This window comes from Aphelocoma coerulescens, chromosome 2 (genome assembly GCF_041296385.1).
Source record: "Aphelocoma coerulescens isolate FSJ_1873_10779 chromosome 2, UR_Acoe_1.0, whole genome shotgun sequence".
In the NCBI taxonomy this organism is placed as follows: Eukaryota; Metazoa; Chordata; class Aves; order Passeriformes; family Corvidae; genus Aphelocoma; species Aphelocoma coerulescens.
The window spans coordinates 148,032,580-148,055,889 of NC_091015.1; the positions used below are offsets into that span (position 1 = coordinate 148,032,580).

The following is a 23,310-nucleotide window of genomic DNA, read 5'->3' on the forward strand; positions in this document are numbered from 1 at the left end:
TTTTAACCACTGTTGGTAAAAAATGGTTAGATTCAGGTTAGTTCTGGTTTGTTTACACACGCTCCATGAATGGCTCCTTACTGCAGTGTAGTCCTTGGGATAGGACTGGTGCTCTGCCTTGGTTACCAAACTCATGTTGAAAGCTGAAACTTTTAATGCACCCAGACAGTTACTGAACTCTCTAGAAGTATTTTCTGCTCCTGCTAAATCTTCCCACATAGGTGTCAGCTGAGTAGAGATTTGCCAGCAGAAGTGAAGGTGATGACAGCCCTGCATTCCCACCACTTAGTGTGACATGCTTTCACACTGGAGCACGGGAATGGGAAGTGCCTGACACTCTCTCAACCTTTCCCACTCCCATCCAGGTCACAGCTGCATCTGGCTGAAGTTACAGTGAGATCAGCCCGGGGCAGACAGTAACCCTGCACTCTCCTGCTGCATGTCAGTTCCATGTACAGTAGAACCAGAGCTGATCTTCTGCATTACGAACTTTCCACTGCCCTTAGGTTTTCCTCCTTTTGCACATAACTGAATTCACTCACTTGTTAAAGGCAGTTTCAAAAATACAAAGCAAGTTAGATTTTCCTTTAATAAAATTTTATGAGAATTGAGTAATATTTTTAAAATTTTTTCTGTCTTGTTTTTCTCTTGAGAAAACATAAGCTACAAATTTTGCTTGTTTCTTTGCAGACACCTCACACCAAGGTGTTATATGTTATGCTCTCCTTTTGAGTGGCATATTTTTTACAGATCATAGGCAATTAGATTTTTGGAAATCTAACTTCCACTTTGTCAACTGATCATAGATAAGAATGAATATTTTCTCAAGTAATTGTGAAATTTCTAATTTATGCTCAAGAAATGTTATTTCTTCACTTTCAATTTCCTGAAATTTGGCAGAATGTCTGAAGACAACGCATGCAATGATTTAATAAGAAAACACAAGAAAAATTGACAAGATTTCCCTTTTTGTGAAAAATATCTCCTTTCTTTCATTACTGAAAAATGACAAGAAGATTTTCAGAATATTATGATTTCAGCAAAAGATGATTTCTTTCTTTGAGAGGAGGCTGGAGTATTTTACGTCAAAAAAATGTACATGTTACTTCTATCATTGAAAAAAGAAAATACCATTTTCCAGTGTAAAGTTTTTGTTTCCAAGAGAAAAAAAATCTTTAAGAGTTTTTAAAACTAGATCCTAAAAAAGTCACTTCATCTTAATGAAAAATTGACAAACAGTGCAATGGGTTCTATAATGGGTGAGGAAAATTATGACAGAAAAAATCTAGGTGAACTTTATTTGAGAAATTTTCATCTTCTCCTCTCTTTTTCATTTTATTTCTCCCTATAAAACAACATTTATTCTTTCTCATTAATTTTTCTTAAATTTAATTTCTCTTAGAATTTTTGATGAAGTCTTTTCTTTCATGTTGCTATAGGAAGTAGAGAGTTAGAATACAAAAACTAGAAGCCAGAAGGTTTATAGAGAACAGAACAGCTTAGTCTTTTTGCATTCCCACTTCCTTTCACCTCCTCTCCTTCCAGATTTCCTATGAGGTGCCACAACATTTATCTGGCAGCTCTCATAGTATGTGCTACTACCCCTATTGTTCTCAAGAAAGAAAATACAAAGCTGAGAGGCCCAGGTTCTGTGCAGAGCCCCAGTTTGTTGTTAGATTATGACTTACAGCTGAAGTTCAGAGTTTAAATCAGGTTTCTTAATACACTGGAATCTCATATTCCCATCTCAGTTCCATAAATACGGTTCAGATTGCTCAATACATACAATATGCAGAAAATTCTCTTTCTGATTAGTGGGTTTCTGAATTTTTAATCCTAGACAACTTTTGTGTTAAAACTATGGATAGTTTAATACAAATGTCAGTCAAAATGAATGCTTTTTAGCGTTTGGTGGATAATGATTTATGCTTGACTTATACCAGGTTAAAGCAGAAAAGAATCGAATATGTGTGTATAATAGCTAATTATATTTTGTTTGAAAATCTTTTGTAAGCTGTTTTCTTCCTCTCATTTTTCTATTTCTCAGTCTTCCACCTCAGCTTTGTCACTTACTTCCTTATTATTCTACATTGTAAATCGTGGTATTACAGTACCAGTTTGTTGAAACCAGCTACTGCCTGAGTCACGTAGTGAGAACCCATCCCTGACTGAAACTAATCATGTATTTGATCCAGGAAGAGGGAATCCTGAAATTGTTCTTGAAGCTGTGTTTCATTACAATGTAATACAGTGATGCCACTGGGTGGCTCTTTAAGATTCCTTTAGTCATCTTTAAATTTTTTGAGCATAGTAAGAATATACTCAAATAGTAAATGGAAGGTCTGCTAGTCTGTGGTTGTTGATTATTAACTTGATAAGTCAGACTATAATAAATGCAGAACCAGAATCTCTACCCCAAATAAGCAGGTTATCTTTGTATTCCTCTTTATTAAATAAAAGACTCAATTTCTCTTGAATATTACTAAAAAAGTAAAATTATGTTCTGTGGAAACACTGTGTTTCATTTATATTGACGCTTTTTCACAAAGTTGGCTTCATTTGAATTGTGTAGATAATACAACACTTATTAAGATTCTGCTGAAATACTTATCTGCTATTTTCCTTGTGTTACAACTTTCTGGTTTTCTGAAAACTCGTAATTCAGGAACTAAAATTATATGCACAGAATTTAAGTAAATCAAATTTCATCTCTTTCTGTTAAAATTTCCGTGAGCATAATTTTAACTTTGGAATTGAGGACTGCTTGTGTATTTATTTTCTTTTCTTCTTCTGTTTTTAACTTAACAGGTGCAATGGATGTAGAAGAAAGGAATCGCCAAATGAAAATGAGCAAGTACAAACAGGTAGCAGGATCAGATTCCAGGCTGGAACAAGATTATCATTCTAAGGCAAGGGAGTTTTGTTTTGAAAAGCAACAAAATATGCGAAACTGAAATACCCAACATCCTATTAGAAAGTAATAGATGAGTGCCAGGTTGTTTCTTCAGTAAAAGTTTCTTGTGTGTCTATAATAAAATTTTGGAAATGTGCAGCAAAATTCTTAACACGCAGTGTTCTTGTTTATTAAAATTTAAGAAGGATAAGTTAAAGCAAATGAAAGAAGCAGTGTAATTGTCTATCAGAATGAACAATAGTGCCATGATTTAAAAACTCAAAGAGAAGGAAAAAAGATGTTTATTGAGTGACAGATGGAATGAGAGCTATTGAAATTTGTTCATGGCTTTCATATAGTTGAACAGAGAGTTATCTTGATCTATTGAAAAACGGAAGATGAAGTGTTACTTAGTGGCTTTTTAGCACTTGGAAAAGTGTTTTATACATCAACAAAAGCTTTCACCCCAGCTGTGGCAGATTGCCAAGAATCTGAATCTCTATGTAGTAGTATAACCTTAAATATACTATCCAAAATTTCCTGCTATCTGGAACAGGGTCATGTCATATAGAGTGTGTTAATTAAAATAATCAAGATATTTTCAATTTAAATTTCTATTATATAAAAATAATTTGGTGTCCTCTAAAAGACTTCATTAATTGAGGTCGTATTGCAAGTGGAAAACACAAGACTTCTGACCTATAAAAACCTGGCTGAGGAAGAGAAATCTGTTTTAGACCTTCATTTCCAGGTCTTTCTTCCTTGCTCCCAGGATTGGCAAAGCTACTATAAAATGAGACATTTAGTATTTGAATGCAAATAAAGAATCAATTTTATTAATTATTAATTATTATTATAATTAGTATAATTATTAGTTTTGCAGATAAAGTAGACTAATACACTTCATATAATTTCTAAAATATACATTTCAGTGTGGGAAAATAGAAGAGCTTTAGCAAAGTCCATTTCCAAATGGAAAACCCTGTTAATGAAAATAGAATTGACAAAACCAAGACTGTGAAAATGGCTTAAGATACTTTAAAACTCTGTAGATGTGCTTCATGGTTATTTGGGTATTTTGCAAATGTAGTTTTAACTACACAAGGCATAGGAATGTTTATTAACATGTAAGAGGGACTTGGATACTGTCGTGTTTAGATGTTTCTTTTATTTTGACACTTATGGCAAAGTGTTTCTATATTGTTGGCTTTGAAAGGTGTCACCTTTTTAGAGATGAGCGTAATACTGTGAGCAGACCTTATCGTAAGTGTTGTGACCGTATGTACCACAAAAATATGACTTTATGTACTGTATGTATGACCAGACTTGATCTGCTGATTTTCCTGCTCCCTCAATGCTTCACTGAAATTTGAGTCAGAAGTAGGACTGGTGCAGATTAAATTGGTTCTCATGTAAAGGAGTTAGATAGAATATATCTACATAAGGAAGTATTTACTACCCTTGTTTTTCCATTTCACGTACACCATATTATTGGGCCTCACTCTGCATCTTTTATCTTTTTAATTAAAAATTTACGTTCAGTATTATTGGAATGTATTAAAGAGGAAAATTATAAATTGAATAATTTTATGAATATGGTGGTTTATTTATTGCACACATCAAACAATGTCTCCAGAAATAAAAAATTAATTTACTCTTCTGCTTAAGTGTAGTTTCAGTACTTGAAAATGAGTTATTTATTCTATCAATGAACCTGTGGAACTAGGCACTGAATATTCACATATACGTATTAATTCAACATGCATTCTTAAAATCGTGTAGTTTCAAAGCCATGTGAGAACCATAACTCTCATAAGCCATATGAGAGTTCTGTCTTCACTTTTTCACCACTGCTTCAATTCCCCTTAATTAAATTCTTATATTATCTAGAGACAGAAAACGAGTAAGTACAATTTATCTACCTGGTTTCTACAAAAATTCTTTTGGAATCGTGAACTGAAACACCTATGTCAAATGCTGACTGAAATGTTCTGTACAGTATACAGTGACTTCGATTTTTTTAGACCTCTCAACTGGCCAAGCAGGCAGTCATGAGTGCCATGCCTGAGAAGGATGCCGTTAAGTAGGCATTAAGCTGCATTCAGGAAAGCCAGCACATAGAATTTTCTTTTGCCTTTTCTGTTCTATTTCTTTCTTTAAATAGAAGTCAACAGGTCAACAGCATCTTTATGTCCCTCTTGATTACTTTGAGTTAAGAAAAAATACCCAATATCTTTCCTTTCTGAGAAGGCAAAAGCTATAAAAGTTGAATTTGTATTAAATATTCAAATATTAAAATAGGTATCCTGTATTATATCTCTCTAGCTTTGTGCTACCTAAGTCAGCGCTAGAGGCTTTAGAAGAAGGTACATACCCTTCTGCAGTACATAGTCATACATTAAGCAGCTTGTGGAAAAAGTGTAATTCCAGACTTCAATGTTCTTAGAAGCTGCTGAATTATAAAATTGATTCTCCCTTATATTTTTTCCTCATGATTGATAAAATTTCAGATTGTATTTTTATTATTGTTATATGTGGCTCATTATTTTTGGAACAATAATTATTCTGCTTCTATAAAATTTTGTATACATTAGTTTAGCAGGGTGTAGAAGAGTTATTTCCTTAAATAACTTCCTTCAGAAGCTGCTGAAGTGTGGTTTCAGGACAGACATGGAAAGCAAGCAACATATTAACTTTCATATGAATATTTACAGCTAAGCAGATAGAAAAACATTGTAGGCACTAAGGATCAGGTAAATTAATTTCTGATATTGGAACAACTATTTATTTCTGCTTATTGAATACTAGTAGACTTGTACTAAATAGGGTGTATGCTACAGTGTGAATTGCAGTGCTGGTAGATGCTGACATACAGGAAAACCTGAATTCTGGAAATATAGAAAAAACCCACAGTAGCACAAGAGTTTTCCACCAGAGACAAAATTATCCATTTATCATACTGTGCCTCTGCAACACCAGCCTGGTTTGTGTGGTTTTCATCAAGAATCTTTCTGTGACTAGTTTATTGTTTTGCATAAGAACTAAGCTTCCCAGTTCTACACTGTTAAGCAAGATGTACTGTGAAGAGGGAAGGGCCAAGATGGGAGCTGAGAGCCAGATGCTGGACTCACATAATTTACATTTTGTAGAACTGGCTTTTGAAGTCACTTCCCAAAGTGCCTCATCAAACCTCTCTGAACCTCTCTGCCTTGCTTCCTGCTTGATACTGCCACCATGAGCTCTGCCACCAATCTGGCAAACAGATTGGTAGTGCTATATTTGGTGTGCAGCTCCTTCCCCTGGCCATTCCCACCAGTGCTCAGATTCAGGAATTCCTGCTGACAAACTTAGGATGAAGGATGTGAGAAATCCTGTCATTCCTCTCTCCTTGCCCCATGATTACAACGTGCACAGTGGATCAGCTGAGGAGAGTTAAAAAGCTTTGTTGCTACTGAGAAAAAAAGAGAGAAGATACTTCTTGTATATGGAACCCTAGAAGTGTTTGCATTCAGTGTAAAATCAAGAGAGAATTCCATTAACTCAGGCTATATTAACCACTACAGAGAAGTCTGATCACTGAAAGCATTGGATGTCAAACTAAAGGGAGCTAGATTTATGTAGAAATTGCAACAGTGAAACTATAGCTTTCTTTAGGAACAAAGATAAAACAGAGACTGACAACTCACTGACACACATTTAAACCTCTAAGTATCTTGAGACTTGTTTTATTTGTTTTATTAGGAAAAAATAATGACCTACAAAAAGGCAGAGAAATCCAGTTACATAATATAGCAATTAGTAATAGTCAGTAATGTAGTAATTAGTAATATAATATGTTAGTGCAACAAGGAATAAAGGTGGGATAAAAGAGGTAAAAGAGCAGATAAAAACTGATTTTTTTGCTGAACAAGCTCATTTAGCCACATGTGGAAAAGAGTACATCAAATACAGAATAATACAGAACATCAAAGAGGATTTCCTAACTCCACCTTTAATGGTTCATACTGATGATAAGACTGAAGCTTTCTGCATTGTCAGATGTATGTAAAGCTGCAGTTCCTGATAATCAATAACCACAATTCAAGTTTTAGATACAAGCATAATTCTCTGTATGTGGTGTAGGAGAATAGTACTATAAGGCATACTAGCATGCGATTTTGTGATCTTCTAACCTGATAACAAGACCAAGACAAATTAAACTGTGAAAAAGAAGAGTCAAGCATGTGCTTAGTTTATTTGAGTAGTGTAGATGCAGCTGAAATGCTCTTGGAGCATGCAGACAGAACAGCTGCAGTTCTTCAGAATGAGACACTTTGATTCAGCAGTGAATCAAGTACGACCTTGTGGGCTTTCTGTGTGAGGGAACGTGAGACCTGGAGGTGGAAGAGGCTGAATTTGAATGCCTCAGAAGCAGATCTTAATTGTAAGATCTTGTAAAGTGCAGAAGTGCTGCCAAGAGCTGCCTTTCCCCTCTGAAACCTGCAGTAAATAGTTGTGCCATGGGCACAGTTACATGTGGTATCCTCTGACCTGTGCTGTTGATTGAAAGATTTCATTTGTTGGTGTTTTGGGAATCCCTTTTTCTCCTCATTAAAATCAAAGCAGAGCAGTACACAGAGCAGCAGAGTGCTAGCAGAAGCACTTGCCACCTTTTTTCTTGAAACCCGTGTAGAGAAGGGAATTAAACAAACATTCAACTAAAGAGATGTTGAGAACTTTGATATTTTGCTGCCTATAAGCTGTATTTGATTTATGTTGGTTTTATATTGACAACTGTTTTAGAGTTCTCAGAGGATCATGATATGCCCAGTAATAACTTGATAATTTATAATAATTATGAATGTTTGATCTATAACTGTTTCTTACAACTGATGTTGTTAAGAATGTAATTAGAAATATTCAAAATATTAAATACAAAATGGAGGCTAGTTAGATATCCATATGCCCTCAAAACAGTGCATAAATTGTTTTGTATATATTTCTTTTTAACATACCAGTTTAAATTTTAAAATTTTAAATATCTGGATAAAACTTGGAAAAACAAAATAATTAGAATGGAGCTCTGCTGGAGAATGATTTAAAAAGCAAAGACTAACAGAGATAAGACCACATACAAATACTCAGTGCAATAAATTTCTGTAGAATACCCATTCAGCTAAGGGCCTAACCAGTAGAATTTGATAGGCTTACAAATGGGAATAGCAGTGTGTAGTTCCCTTCATCTCCCATTGCTCACCTCTACACCAATAAGCTCTTATCTTTGGAAAATAAACCAAACACCAATCAGACCAACAAAGAACTTCCCAGCTGAGGAAACATTTTACTTATAGCCTGTTCCATGTCTTTTGTGCTTTCCTATGGACTAATGAGTATTGTACTTTGGGACAGAAACTTGGTAGCTCAACCAGCTGGTCTGGAATGACAGGTCCTGTCACTCCCAACAGCCTGTTGGGAGGTCACTCAGGTCACCTAATCAATCATTCTCACGTGTGTGTGATATGTAAGGAATTGTGCTGGTCAGTAGCAGAGACTCTCTCTGGTCCATAGTGCTAGTAGCATTTATATTTTCAATCAAGTATTTCATTGTATTTTTAATACAAAAAAAATTTTGGAATAAATTGCTGAAATGGAAGTTCTGGCTCCTATAAGTACAGGATTTAAAGCTCAATTATAAGACTTAAAAATAGAACTAAATGAAATAAATTCAGAATTCTAGAATCAAACTCTATATATGTGGTAATGTAGAAAATACCTCTTCTTTAATTTCTATTTTTATCAGACTGTATTTTGCTGATGTGTTAGAATTAATTTAATGACTTTGAATATAGATGTGGATTGCTGTGATTTCTAGTATTTTATTCTTTAGTCAAAGATGTGCAAACTCTCAGAAAATATTTCTGTTGCTGTCATTTTTCTTTTTCATTAAATTCAAGCCCTCTTTTAACTTATTTTGGCTTTGATAATTTTCTTTTTTTTTTTTTTTTTTTTTAATCCTAGGTATCCATGTCTCTATCAGAAATTTAGGGTATTTTTAAATGTAATTCTGCAGTTAACAAAACGACTGCATTCACATATGATGATTGTGGCTGTAATTTAAATATCTGAAAGTAGACTGATACTGGCTGTCTTTACCTATCAACAGGTGCTTTCTGTTGTCACACATTTTCTTAGGTTTTGTGTAAGCTTCTATAAGTAATCATGTTCAGAAAGAAGAGGTTAAATACATTATAGAATGTTATTAAAGTACCTTATAATTTTACAGTGAATCTCAAAGAGAAAAAATGACCCATAAAGTAAAAAAAAAAACCATAAGTCTATTTTAGCTCTGAATTTTCATTCATTATAAGAGTCTACTAGGAAAAAAAAAGGGCTTTTCAATAGCAGAGAATTGGATTTCCATTAAAAAAGCATAAATTCTAAATGTACCATGGTCTTGTGTTTTACAGCAATGAGTAAATATTCTTTTGCAAAAAGTAAGTATTTTCAAGAAAAAAAACTTTTAGCAAGCACATATATATGAAATTTACAGCAAAACTTATATCAAAGGCTTTCTGTAAAAACCAGGTTCAATTGAGTATTGTAACCATTCCATTAATAATCAAATTTTAAACTCACAAGGGTGATGTTTTGATCAACTTCCAGCCAGAGCAATCACTGCAATTTATCTTAAATCCTTTTATCCTTTTTATAATAGAAAATATTTTCCTTTCAGAAGGCTTTGTATAGACAAGCAAATTGCTAAACTATTAGTCTTTTTGTTCAGAGTGGCTGTCTTTTCATAGTAAACTCAATTATTTCTGTTTAAAGTTTTAATCTGAATTTAAGCTGAAAAGTTCCAAGATGTTATTGAACTAACTGGCAATTAATGTACAAAATACTGTGACTATGCTTGAATTAATTATTTAAGTTGTTCTGAAACTGATGTTATGCTGATAATAAGTGAGGAAATCTGCAGAAAACAAGAAAAAAAATTAACTGGGAAATACATACTAAATATCTGTGTGCCAAGGCGTGACATTCAAAAATAGAGAATATATGAAGTTAATTGAATTACTGCAAAAATCAGACAACTCTTAAGAAATGAGAATGATAATCTGTGATAACATGTATCACACTACTTTGTGCTACTTAGTTCTGTGCCATGCAAATATGTACAAAAAAGCCATTATTCTCATTTCAAATACAGCAAGTCTAGAGCAGTGGCTCCATGATGGAAACAGGTTTGCTAGATGAATTTGCTAGATTAGTGACCTTGAAAAATCAAGGAAAGTGTGGCACACACTTAGAAAGGACAGACCTGAAATCTCAGTGCAGGGCTTGCACAGAGACTGCTTAAATGCATAGGATCCAAAATGAACCACAGAATCATAGAATGGCCTGGGTTGGAAGGGACCTTAAAGATCATCTGCTTCCTATTCCCCTGCTATGGGCAGGGATACCTTCCACTAGACCAGGCTGATCAAAGCCCCATCCAGCCACGTCTTGAGCACTTCCAGGGATGGGGCATCCACAATTTCTCTGGACAGCTTGTTCCAGTGTCTCACCACCCTCACAGTAAAGAATTTCTTCCTAATATCCAAAGCTACTCTTTCAGTTTAAAGCCATTACTCCTTGTTCTATCACTACAGGCTCTTGTAGAAAAATCATTCTCTGGCTCTTTTGTAGGCCCTTTTAAGTACTGAAGGCTTCTCTAAGGTCTCCCTGGAGCCTTCTCTTCTCCAGGCTGAAGAAGCAGGACCTTTGTCTGCTTCACAGGGGGTGGTTCAGAAGGCACAGAGCACTGTCAGATTTGGAGGCAGGAACACTGGTTCCCCCCTCACCTCACACCCCTCCTGCCCTGCCCAGCTCTCCTGTGCTACAGCAGCTCCAGGAGGTGCTCCTGGGAGAGCCACTCCGTGTGCTTTAGCTGAGCACACCTTAGAGGGAGGATTTTCCCAGAGTTTACTGTTACCATTCTTAACTCTGGCTGTAACGATGAACCAGTGAAGTGGTTTTAGTGGTGTGGATGTTTTCTTATCATCTGGGAGTGCTCATCTTTATTAAATAGGTTTATTTTCTTTGATAGCAACCCCAAAATTATCAATGAAAATTTCACCAGCTTATAAATTTTTTTTCCAAATAGTAGGTTTGAGGTTTTGAGGAATTTTTGCCTCACACAGCTGTCACACAGGAAAGAATGCCATGTATATCCATCAGATTTCTCTGTGGGTTTTTGATTCTTTTTTTATTAAGTACCTTAACTACCTAAACTCTTACGGTTATTTTTCAGGAATACAGCTGTGGCTTCAAGCATCTGTACTGCAAGTAGTTCATATGAAGGATTTAGGGAGATCTAGCGCACAGCCATTATTCTGAAAGAGGTGGTTCTGCACGATGGAGCTAATCAAAGTAGGGTCAGGACCTTGGAGTCTCAGCACAGGGAGGTTTTTGTAAAGTCTCAATGCCTTCAGCAACACTTGTAGTGAGAATGTTACTAAGACATGAAATTACCACTGTGTCCTTACTAACCTGTGGTATTTCTGACTGTTGTTTCTGGGAAGTAAAGGCTTTGCATACAAGAACTAGTATTGTGTAGTGCTAGGCAACAGAATATTTCCTTCATTAATTTATCAGGAGGAGTGTTATCCTCCTTCAGCCGATGGAAATCATTGTTTTACCAGAGATTTCACTGACAGTCTGGAGTCAGTGAATAATAGCAGGGAATAACACAATTTTGGCTGAGGTTCTGCTTGTTGTATCACAGTAAAATTTTTCTGATATGTCTTTTTTCTTCAAACCATGTAAAATCTTTAAAGGATGTTATATTAGTTGCATCATAAAGAGCATCTTCAGAGAACCAGGATGCATAATTCTGTTTCTGCTCTCTCTTGAGTGACATATGCCATAATGTAAAAACCAATTCTGGCGATTTGCATGGTTCTGCAGTTTAATCTGAAACAAATAGATAAGTAAAAATATCTGAACTTAGCATATGATTTTCTATTAAAAAATTCAAAACACTGTGACATAGTGTTCTGTAACTAAGAGACAATACTTTAAATTCACTTCTGGTTAACAGGCTGACTCTCAGTTTCAAGAATTGTAAAGAAGCAGATTGGATGATATCTAGGAGACATTTTAAAATATTTCCTTTCCCTCATCTGAGCTAGTTTCAAGTCACATAAATTTGGGAAATACTATGTTAATGCTATCCTAAGGAAACATTTGTAAAATGAAAATAACTTCAAGAACTGAAGTTATTCTAAGAATTCATAGACATTAAAGATCTTCAAACATGTTAACAGAAGTTTTTGATCTCAGAATAGTTCCAATCTAGGTACCTGTCTTGCGAAATGAACTAAATTTCTCATGCAGTTTCAATTGATATTTTTTAGTTGTTTCTTTTCTGCAACAAAGATGTGGTAAAGATGAAATTGTAAATAATATTAATAGATGTTGCATGTTTTCAGTAAAAGTGAACTCAGATTAACCTTACAAGCAAGCAGAGGTAGATCACAGTATTTACAATGAGATATGGGACACATAAGTAATCTTTACTCCCTCAAGGACAATGACTGAGAGAAAAAGACAGTTCAGTTTTTCTGATCTGTAGGAGCAGTTTGCTTGCTCAGGATCTCCCTGCAGCCTTTTTTTCACTAGTTGCAATAAAACAAGAGTAAAGCTGCTGAGGAAATATGTTTTAGGGAAATTGTTTTCTAAGCAGTTTACCTTGTTTATGGATTGATAAGGAAATGGTGGTATCTATATCTTGCAGATTTGTTTCTCCTTTAGCTTGACATGAATCAGCAGAAAATTTTCAGGAGAGTTATCAGCTAAGCTTGTATTTTCTTATTGTGCAGAGATTTTCCAAGATGTATCCTAATAATCAGTGAAAACAAGAGATTAAGAAAAAAAGATTATGTGATGTCCCTTCAAATCATGCTTGATTTTGCAGGCTATCCTCTGATATCTATGGATTTAAGGACTTAAAAAGTGGAGTCATAGATGTATAAAGATATATTTATATCCTGTTCTTGAACAATTGTGGCCTTAGGCACTTCTGCTTACAGGAATAAGCGCTCACCAGTTGGCCATGTGTCAATCCAGCTGTTCTCTTCAGCATGAATTCCTTTGAAGGTGCTGTGTCCCAGGACAAATTTGGTGAAAGGCATATGAAATGTTACATAGTGAAGGTAGGATTAAGGGGAAAGTTCATGTCTCTGTTCTTAAGCCATCAGGTATGCTGAAATTCTTACCAGGCTTTTGGGTTAAAATAAAGTGTAATGAAACAGAAATTCTGTGATAAGAAAAGATGGTTGCCTTGTCATCTTTTTATTTTATTTGTATTTGTTTTCATGAGACCCAAGGACTGAAAAAAATTATGGAAATGAAGTTTAAAATCCAGGTGAATGTATAAAAAAATTAATAATCTGCATATTATTTGATTTCCTAGCTTACATTTGCAAAGTAACATCTTAAAGAAGCTCAAATTAGGTCGAACAATCATAAAGAAAAGTTTTTTTAAAAACAGAAATTCTGCTTTGTTACTCTCTTTAAAAAATGAGCTGTTGACTGGATGCCAGGACTGTACGAAGTACAAGAGATTTTGAGTGCAGTGATGGCAGAAATGGCATGTGAACCACTTGAGGAATGGAAACAAATACAGGAAGCATGCTTTGATTCAGTTTATCCAATGTGAGTAGGATGTACTAGCATTAAAAGACCAATAAGGAGCAGAAAAAACAGAATTCTCACTCAAACTGGACCCATTGAGCAAGTGTAGGTTCACCAGACTGTCCTACAAACATGCTGAAATTCACCAGGAAATAAAGTACTGGAGATACTGTTAAATGCAATTGCACAGTAAATTGTGAAGTCCTGGATACCTGTGTTTTGCAACAGCCCTGACTCGAACAGCCCAGACTTTTTACAGTGAACAGTGTCCATGATGATGCATCTTAAGGAGTCTTGACAGGGTGCTGTGGATTGCTAAAGGATTGCTGGTGTCTATTTTAAATCAATTTTCTTCCTTCTGTGTAAGACAGAATAGAAGTTAATGTGTGGCAGTCAAAAAGATCCCGGGGAGTTTGAGAAGATGTACATTAGAGTTTATTACCCACCATCACACAGCCAGACTGTGAACCCGTTTCTCTAAAGTGAAACTTGGTGACTGACTTTGCCCTATTTTAAATAGTAGTTAAAATTATGGTGGAGATCAGCAGTATGAAAGGAAATTTGGATAGTAAATGTTTCAAAGAAATCTTTGGAAGAGTTTTGTTTTGTTTTCCATTTTTTCTGCTTTCCTGAATTACTGTCACTTTGGAAAAGGGGGCTAATTGTTGGATATCCTTCTACCCTTAATTATCATTATGGGGTTCTTCTTTTGAAGCTCTTATTTATTCACTTTCATATTATGTAGATTCATATTTCTTCAAGATGTTGGCTTTCTTTCAAAAACCATTGGGAATATCCTGTTTACAGGAATGCATTCTGTGGTTTGCTTATAGCTTGTTACAAGGCATTGGCTCTTGTAACAAGATGAAGTCCATCCACAGGACACAGGGGATTTTCTATTCCTTCCAGTTTGTATAGTCAATTATAGCTGTTTCACCCTAGCCATGTGCTGTACCTGGGTCTCTCTTTTGCCTCAATTAATCTGTCAGAATCAACTTTCTTATTCCAGCTGTGAAAACTCCTCTTAAACATCTCAATTACCTTGCTAAATAATAGAGTAGTTACCTTCACTTTTAAAGATGATGTCTGGTTATCTAGTGGATAAGGCATACCACCAAAGGACTCTGTGGTGTAGCTGTGGTGTCCCAGAGTCCTGTTTCAATTATATTATGACTTGATGTAGAAGCTCTCTCTCTGTGTAATGATTTTAAGATGGCTTTTGATGAGATATTAGGAGACACCTGCTTGGCCAACATAAACCCTGGAGTTTCACTCCAATGTCTAACACATCTTGGATTGCCTCTTAAGAATTTTTTGTGGTGATGCTTATAATGATTCTTCTCTTGATTTATTTGTATTTTACTTTATCTTAAACAACATTTTTTCATCCACTGTGTTTTTTGTATGAGAGATGGGATTTTAAACAATGTATTTGTGATTTTGAACAGTCTGGAATAGTGTGGTAACTTTATATATTTCAGAAGAAAGTTTGCAGTGCTCTCTCCTTTCAAAATTTTTAAAATTTGGTCCTGACGTAAAGTAAGATTAAATAATAACATTTAGTTCCCTAGACTAGATGGAAAGTTTGTGAGTTAATTCTGCATCAATAACAGCTTGATTTCAGAATAGATATTAGTGCAGTTGAAATTAGAGGTTGCCTCGATATTCCAAAAGTCGTAGTGTATTAAAAAACCCATCAGAGCAAAAAGCTACTTAGTGTTTGAAAATTACTGCAGGAACATATTTTTTGTAGGAAGACAAACTTGTTGTCAAGCTAGTTTTCAAGCTCACTTAAAGACACAAATACTTAAGAACTGCCTTACTGCTTCCTACTTTACCAAATATTTACAGGGTCTGTAAGTTCTCTTGAAGTAATGCCAGAATATTTTCTAGTGCTCTCCTGTATTTATATAATATTGTGCACTTTGGGAGTTCTTAAAAAAATTACACCATATGCCAACATATATGAAGCCAATGATTTTTTTGCCTTTTGATTTGCCTTGCCTCTGGACTACTTCCCTCTGGATTTCCAGTTGTCCTTAGGCACTGATACATTGGTGACTTCTGTATTACTTCTGCCCTTGGAGTTTTAACTTCAACTCCTGGATCACCCTGACCCATAGGATGACAGAGTAATTTGGGTTGGAGAGGACCTCAAGAGCTGTCTGGTCAAACCCCTAGCAGGAGTCCAAAGCCAGGTCAGCATGAGATTAATATGGGTTCCTTAGGGCTTTATGTGGTCAGGTCTTGAAAACATTCAAGGATGAAAACTGCACAACTTCTCTGGGCAACTCGATCCATTACTTCACTGTACCTATGGTAAAAATGTGCCTACTTATACCAGTCAGAGCTACTGTGAATTGTGTTCTCCCCTGTATGATCTCATAAACTGCTGTTGAGTACTCCCATAGCCATCACTTCTCCAGGCAGAACAATCCCAGCTCTCCCAGTCATCTTGGTGGCCTTCCAATAAACTTAATTTAGTTTATTGAGGTCAGTGTTTCGCTTTGGGTCTCAAAACTGCTTACGGGGGAATAATCCCTTATCTTGTTCTACTTTTGTTCAAGTCAATATAACCAAAGCTGCCCTTCTTTCCTGCCAAGGCCCACTGCTGACTCACTTGATCTTCTTCATTGTTGTTTTCCTTCCCTAATTTAACAGTAGGATGCTATTTGCAACATGGCTTAGTCCCATAGTGAAATCAGGTTTTAGGAACTCCTTTGTAAGCCTGCATATGTGAGTATTGGTTAATGAAACTGATAAATAGATGGCCACATCACAGAGGGAAGGGATGTGAGAGCTTTTGAAGTAAGTTTTTTTCACATGTTCAATAGAAATATGAATGTTCCTTTTTACTGATGTTTTAATTTGTGGTCTAAATTTATTGGAAAATTGGGTGGTTTAGAAGGTGGGTTTTGCGAATCAAGTTACAGTCAGTTCTTTTTATTCAAGGTAGAAGTGGATTGGAATGTTTTGAATACTGAGGAAAAAAATTATTGGATAAGGAGTGAGAGTGAGGGATGAATGTACAGAGAACCACTGTACATCCAGCTAGATTTACTGGTCCAGTCACTGTGCTGCTCAGAAGTAACAACACCATGTCTAGCTCTCTCCTTTATGTTAGTGCAAGGCAAGAATGTCAGTAGAGGTGCACAGGGCCAGGCTCAGGAGATCAAAGGTGCTGAATACAAAGCAAGAACTGGCTGAAGGGAGAACAGTTGGAACAATGCCCATGTGACTCATCAGAAGCAAAATATAGGGTTAAAAAAGCAGGATCCAAGAATTAGAAATAAAAAGGAGGAAGATAGGATAGGATCCAGGACTGCAAAGCAGAAGACACGATCAGCAGCCAAGAATGAGTCTAAGGTAGACTGGCTGAAGCTCCATATTGAGAAGCCCAAGGCAACTGTGGATCTCATTATATACCTAATACAAGAGCAGGGCAAGAATTAATCTCCTGAGGGACAGCTGTGTGCCATGTGATAGCTAAAGCAGAACTGGCAAAGGCAGACCTGTATCTCAATTGCCTTGATGGATCTTGACAGGAATGACAAACATAAACAGATTATTGAGCTGGCTAAGTATAAATTACATGAAAGGGCAGATTAATCATAGCCTTCATTTTGAGTTTGTGTGTATGCAAGCTACAGATAAACATGTATTTTTGTACTCATTTGTATGTGTTATTTTGTAAAAATGTCTGAATTTTTTGCTTTATATAAATCTAATGTTATTGTTGTAATTATTAGTAAGTATTTGGCTCTATTTTTAATGGCAGCCTTCATTAGGCAGCCATTAACAAAAGTTTTAGAAAGAATCAAACAATCCAGTAACATTCATTCAAAGGATATGTGGTAACTAAAATTTACAATGCCTTTAGAATTGTGAATTCACACTGGAAGCTATAGAACATTTCAAATTGCTGTGCTCTGGCTGCCTGAGAGCTTTTGTTAGTGAGTCAAAGAACTATTGAAATAGTCCAGAATGGTTCTTTAATCTTCTGCTAGTAGCACAATGGAAAATTGTCTGAAACATCTTCCCAACATTTTGATCACTAAAAACATTGACCAGATTTGTATGTCCCTATGTGAATGCTAGCAAATAAAACCTGATGAGTAGACTATAAAAAAAGAAAAGATAATAAAGTAGAAAGACAGTTAGAAATCACTGACAATGTCAATTGCCTGGACAACTGCATGACTGTATAGTCCGAGATGGAAGACTGGTAACAATAGAGGAAAGCAACATGAAATGCTTTAAAACTCCCTTTGAACTAGAAGTTCCAAACCAGTTTCGTTGTGGAAATAAGAGCATTAGTGTCAGATGAGTTCCAGCTCCATGTGGCCTGTCAGCCATTTGCTGGTAGTTCACAAAGAGGTCAGAACGTTTGCAGAGGTTGTTGTATTAGGAAGCACAGCAGATATTTGTTTTTCAGCTTTAGTAGTCATGAATTCATCACTAAAGGACGGTAATCTCTTGAAGTTAAAAGGCATAGGCACTATGCTGTCACCTGACTGTCCTTTTGTTAGGCTCTCCAGCTGATTATTCTCCTAACACAGGTAAAAATGCTTTTAGAAGCTTTGGAATACTTATTTGATAGCATCTGTAATAATGAAGTTTTTCTCATTCTTCAACACTGCAAATTAGGACAAAACCATCTTACTATTAAAATTACAAAAGCAACTTTTAATCAATCCCTCTGCTTTCAGCAGACTTCCTATTTTTGAAACAGCTTGAAGAGCTTGGGTTGGCTGCTTAATGGGTCATAGTGTCCAGAATGTTGCCTTTATTATATGAGTCTTTATTGGGGTGGAAATGAAAATTTAACCGTATTCCAACAAAAGAGGCCTGTATTTCAAGCGTGGGGAAAGCCAGGAGATAATTTTCCTACTGTTGTGGCTGGTATTTAAAAAAGAAAAAAAAAGAATCTGAAATAAACTTTTAAATTAACCTTCATAGTGGGCAGGTGCATTTCACCATACCCTGGACCACCTGATTGTCCAACCCAGGGGAGGTAAGAGGCTCATTACTGTCCCTGTACCCATGTGTTCTGCTGAGGGATAGTGGAACACACAGGGTAGTTGCTGAAGCCAATGATCCAAATCAGTGGCCATACTGATCCAGCCACAGTGGGCTGCAGTTCCTTGGCAATGTGCATTCAGATGGTGCAAATCCTACAGCACACTACATAGGGACAGCACTGGAGAGGGATGGGAAATGGTATCTGTTTTTCAGAAATAATAGGGGGATTGCACTTGATTGAAAATTACTTTTTCAGTCCAATAGTTGATCTAGAATTGAAAGTGGATGACCTTTAGAAAATAAGAAAGTGAAATTTGGAGGAAGAAAGCAAGGAAGTATGTGAAGTATATGAAGATGCGATGCCTTGGGGCAACTTTAACCACAAAAAAACTAAAAAAGTGATAGCACAAAACTGAAAAAATGGTTGCATTTTATGGTTGGAGTATATGACATGAAAGAACCAAATACTTTTTAACAAATCAATATTTGCACAATGGAAGTGCCATTTTTCTCTTGAGGCAGTCAGCAAAGGAGCACTTCAAAAGCTGCCTTATATAGAACTGCAATTTAAGAAATAAATGTAAAACTAAAGTGCCAGCATGGCTTCTGTCAGACAAGCAGTATGGTTCCTTTGGTCTTTTGTGCTGGAGCTATGGAAACACTGACATGCAGTAAATACACTACTGTAAGCCATTTCCTAAACAAAATCAGGTCAGATATAAGGTTCAAAATAGACCTCAGCAGCAGAATAAAGACTGATTAGGAGCAGTTAATGAGTGAATATGAGGTATCTGAACTTCATCCAGCAAGAAAGACAATTTAATTTCATTTACTAGATGTTACCTTGCTAGACATCTAGCAGATGCTGAGATGGTAGCTCAGACAAGGTATTAATAAAACCTTTAAAAATTTTTGTATATTAAGACATTCAGATTTAATGAAAGGATCAATTAACTTACCCAGTTTTAATCTTAAAACATCCTGAAGCTGTAACAGTCAAATAATATTTCAGTGACATTCGAAAGCATTTGATGGGAAATATCTTCATGTACAACTGAGAAAAAAAGATACAAGGTAATGATTTGATGATCTTTTTTCACATTATATTCCTAAAATTATTTACTTTTAAGTTGCTTTTCTTGCCAAAACAATTCTCAGTCTTCACTATATACCACTAGATTATTACTATTGCATTGGCTAAAAAAAACCCCCAAACCAACACAATAAGGTTTTTTTTATTTGTGGAAATGTCTGATTTGTTATATACGGCACATTGCTATGCACTAGTTTAAGAACTGACATTCTCTAGGTGTGGAAACGGAACAGAAAAAATCAAAACCACGTGTTTTTGAAATTTTGTGTGCTGCAGAGTGACTCTTCAGAATAACTTTGTGCAGTGCTGATACTGTTTGCCACTTCATGTTTAATTCAGAAGGGCTCATTTCCACGGACTGCTGGGCAAGCTCAGTGTAGGATCTGCAGGCTGAGGGCTGTTATTCTATGAGTCACCACACCTAATTATCTATGCCCTGATTGCAATATGGTTAACAATTCAATCAATGATTTCCATGTGACACTAGGGTCCATCTTTCTGCCCCAGAGCAGATCCACGTCAGCTCTGCCACGCCAGCGGTGTTCCCGGCCTGGGGGCACCGCCGCTGGCAGCAGGACCCCTGTTCACACAGGCATCCAAGTCTTGACTTTCCCTTAGCTTGGTGGGAGCCAGTGGCAGTGTAGCCATGGCAGCACAGGGTTTGGCACAGCAGTGACATCTGCCTGGGGGCTCAGATGGTGCTGAAGGCCTGAGCATAGCTCTGCGTTGCATTTTCCATAGCTTGTGATGGTAGCCCAGTACACCAGTCTGTACTGTCCAGTCTTGGTAGCTTTAGGCTGTATCAACAGAAACCACATTCATAACTTTTTCTTAAATGAGGAATTATCCTAGGGAAGGTTGGGGGGAATAGGGTTCAATATATACACATTTCTCTAAGGATAATTATTTTTTATTTCTCTAAAGGGCTAAGTAGTTGCTCTTTTGAAAGGAGTTACTGAAAAAGAACACTCCTTTTATTCTGGCATAATGTTCCATTATCTCTGATGATCAGGACAGTTTAATAATTGCTTTTACGTTCCCAAATGAATTTATAAGTAATAATATGTACTGTCTTCTTCATCAAAGAAAAAAAAAAACATCAGTGGCATCAATAAAACCAGTCAGTAAATACTAAAACTTGTGAACATTATAATCATGGAGATACTCTCTGAGTTTATGAGTGGCTAAGTTCACTTTCACTTTAAAGGCTGGGAGGGACTTGAGTGGTTGTTGATGAACACAAGTATGGTAAATTAGTACAGCTCAGGAAGAATGATAAAGATTGCTGTACATTGTGCAACCGTTTTTGTAAGTGTGTAGTTATGGCTGTGCTTGGTCATTCTCTGCAGCAGATGTACAGTCTAACTTTCATGAGCATTTTTTCTTGTCTTTATTTAATTTCCCTGTCTTAAAATGAGCAAAATAGCTTACTATTTCTAAGTGTAAAAGCAGTTTCTGAGGAAGAGCACTGAAATTTTATTCTGAAATCCAATTTAGATACTGCACAGTCTTTCAGAACATTTCCCAGTGTAACATTCTTGAAAGCGAATAGAAACAAACGATCTGTGTAGTTCATGAAAGACAGTTCTTCTAAAATAAAAAAGAGACAAATTTAATTGCTAAACCTGGACACCTTTCTCTTCTTCAGTACTACACAGGTCTGCCATTTCACACGAATTATTTTTTCCATGTGGCTGAGTACAATGTTCCTACCCCCAAGAGTTCAACAAAGCACTGATGTGTTAGGTAGATTATTTTTCCCACTGTTTTCTTTCAGTCCTGTCTGTGCTGCTCTTTGTATCTTTCTGTACTGTATTATTTTCAGACAATCACCTGGTGATCATTAACAATTCATCTTGCAGTACTATATTCCTGAAAAGATTACCAGTAGCAGCCCATCAGATTTCTGTATACACATAAATGCCTGTATATGAAGAGAAGGAAAAATACCTTTCTGCTATTTATTATATTTGTATATAGTGCCATGCAGAGTGCATAGATTTAAGATTAATTTAATGTGTAACAAAACCAAATAGCCATCATATTTTGTTCAGATCTGAGCTGAATACTGCTGAATGATACTGTCTATGTTGTATGGGCTTACTGCTGATCACCAGTCACCTGCCAGTTCCATGTTTGATATGTACTGTTACAAGCTCAAATACTTTTGTAGTCTTTTAGTTTCTAAGGCACGTGTACATTTTCCCTACAAATTACCTCTAGTCCAGTCCAATCCTTTCAGACTTTACAGCCCAGCAGTTCAGCAAGATGCGGGTTTGTTTGCACAGCTGCATCACTGGGTTGTCTTTTGATTTGATAATCTTATCTATCTATTTACTTGGGGGGGAAAAAAAAAAAACATTTGTCAGTTAGAAGTTCTTGTAAACAGGCTAGGCCCCAAAAGAGACATGTACTTTACAGATAGCATGCAGCACATTCTGTCTCCTGTTTAATCTTTCATGAACTCAGTAATCACAGGCAAGTCACTAATCTCTCTGCTTTCCTTTCTGCACTGGTGAAACAGTTGTGGTAAGAATATTCTGTGAGGGTTTAGATGTCTTTTCTAAGCTTTGTGAAACTTTTTTACATACCAGAAATTTTGTACAAGTTGAAACTGAGGAGCTAACTTGACTGAGATAGCAAAGCAGAGTAAAATTAGTAGAAATTAGACATAACTTCTATTCTGTATCAGTGAAAAACTTTATTATAGAAGTTCAGGCAGTGTGGTGACAAAGGCAGTTTAGATAGCACCAGGGACCAGGTCCGTGGCTGATTCGTGGTAGCATGTCACGACAACACCGTGTCTTTGTCCCTTTCCTCTTGCAGTATCGGTCAGGGCGGGATCCTCATCGAGGCTCAGACAATGTTTCCAATAAGTCTTCGGACAGCGATGTCAGCGATGTCTCGGCCGTGTCACGGACGAGCAGCGCTTCCCGTTTCAGCAGCACAAGCTACATGTCCGTCCAGTCAGAGCGTCCAAGGGGAAACATGAAAATAAGGTGAGCATGATGAGCTAGAGTGTCAGCTATAGCTGTCTCCTTTTTGTAATGGAACACTTATTGATACTTGTATTTGACATTAGCATTTTGCCTAGAATGACATTTGCAGGGATTTTGCAAAATACTGGCTTAAACGTCTTTTTCATCTCATGTTTTTTCAAGTCTTCATGGTATTTGTTTTTAGTTGAGTTTTGTTGTCTAGGATTATCTAACATACACTAAAATAACAAACATATGCTGTCAGCAAGCATTAGACACACTTTCTGAAAACCATTTTGTAGAATATACTTTTAATATGGTTGAAAAGACAGTTTAACTTGAAAATTTGTGCCAGCAGAGGCATATTATTTTCCTTTTAAATAGAATGCTGAACTTTTATAGATGTATTATTTAATACTTACACAGACCAATTCAATTTATTTAATACACTAGTCCAATTTAACTGTAGGTATACAATCACTGAACTGCTCTTCAATAAGATGTACATTGTGTATCTGTGACCAAAACACAGCATTTTTTTTGCCTACACTCTGTGTGCTCTCAGAGGAGCTTTGGCTTTCATTTGGTGCACAAATGAAAGATAATTTTTCTGGAAGGTGTAACCTGCCTCCATCACCTATATTAATTCTCAGAAAATTGTCCTCTTGAAA

General features: G+C 36.1%; 1 protein-coding gene across 41 annotated transcripts in view; it reads left to right on the plus strand.

The window, feature by feature from the left end:
• The window catches only part of RIMS2 (regulating synaptic membrane exocytosis 2), a 455,072-nt gene that overhangs the window by 360,683 nt on the left and 71,079 nt on the right, over positions 1-23,310 (plus strand). For 20 of the 41 annotated variants that reach the window (XM_069005296.1, XM_069005303.1, XM_069005289.1 and 17 more), the window contains 2 exons: positions 2,809-2,909; positions 22,488-22,660. The exons of the other annotated variants lie outside the window; for them this stretch is intronic. In XM_069005296.1, the coding sequence (XP_068861397.1) occupies positions 2,809-2,909; positions 22,488-22,660 (274 nt within the window). The remainder of the gene's footprint in view (positions 1-2,808; positions 2,910-22,487; positions 22,661-23,310) is intronic. 41 annotated transcript variants of the gene reach the window in all.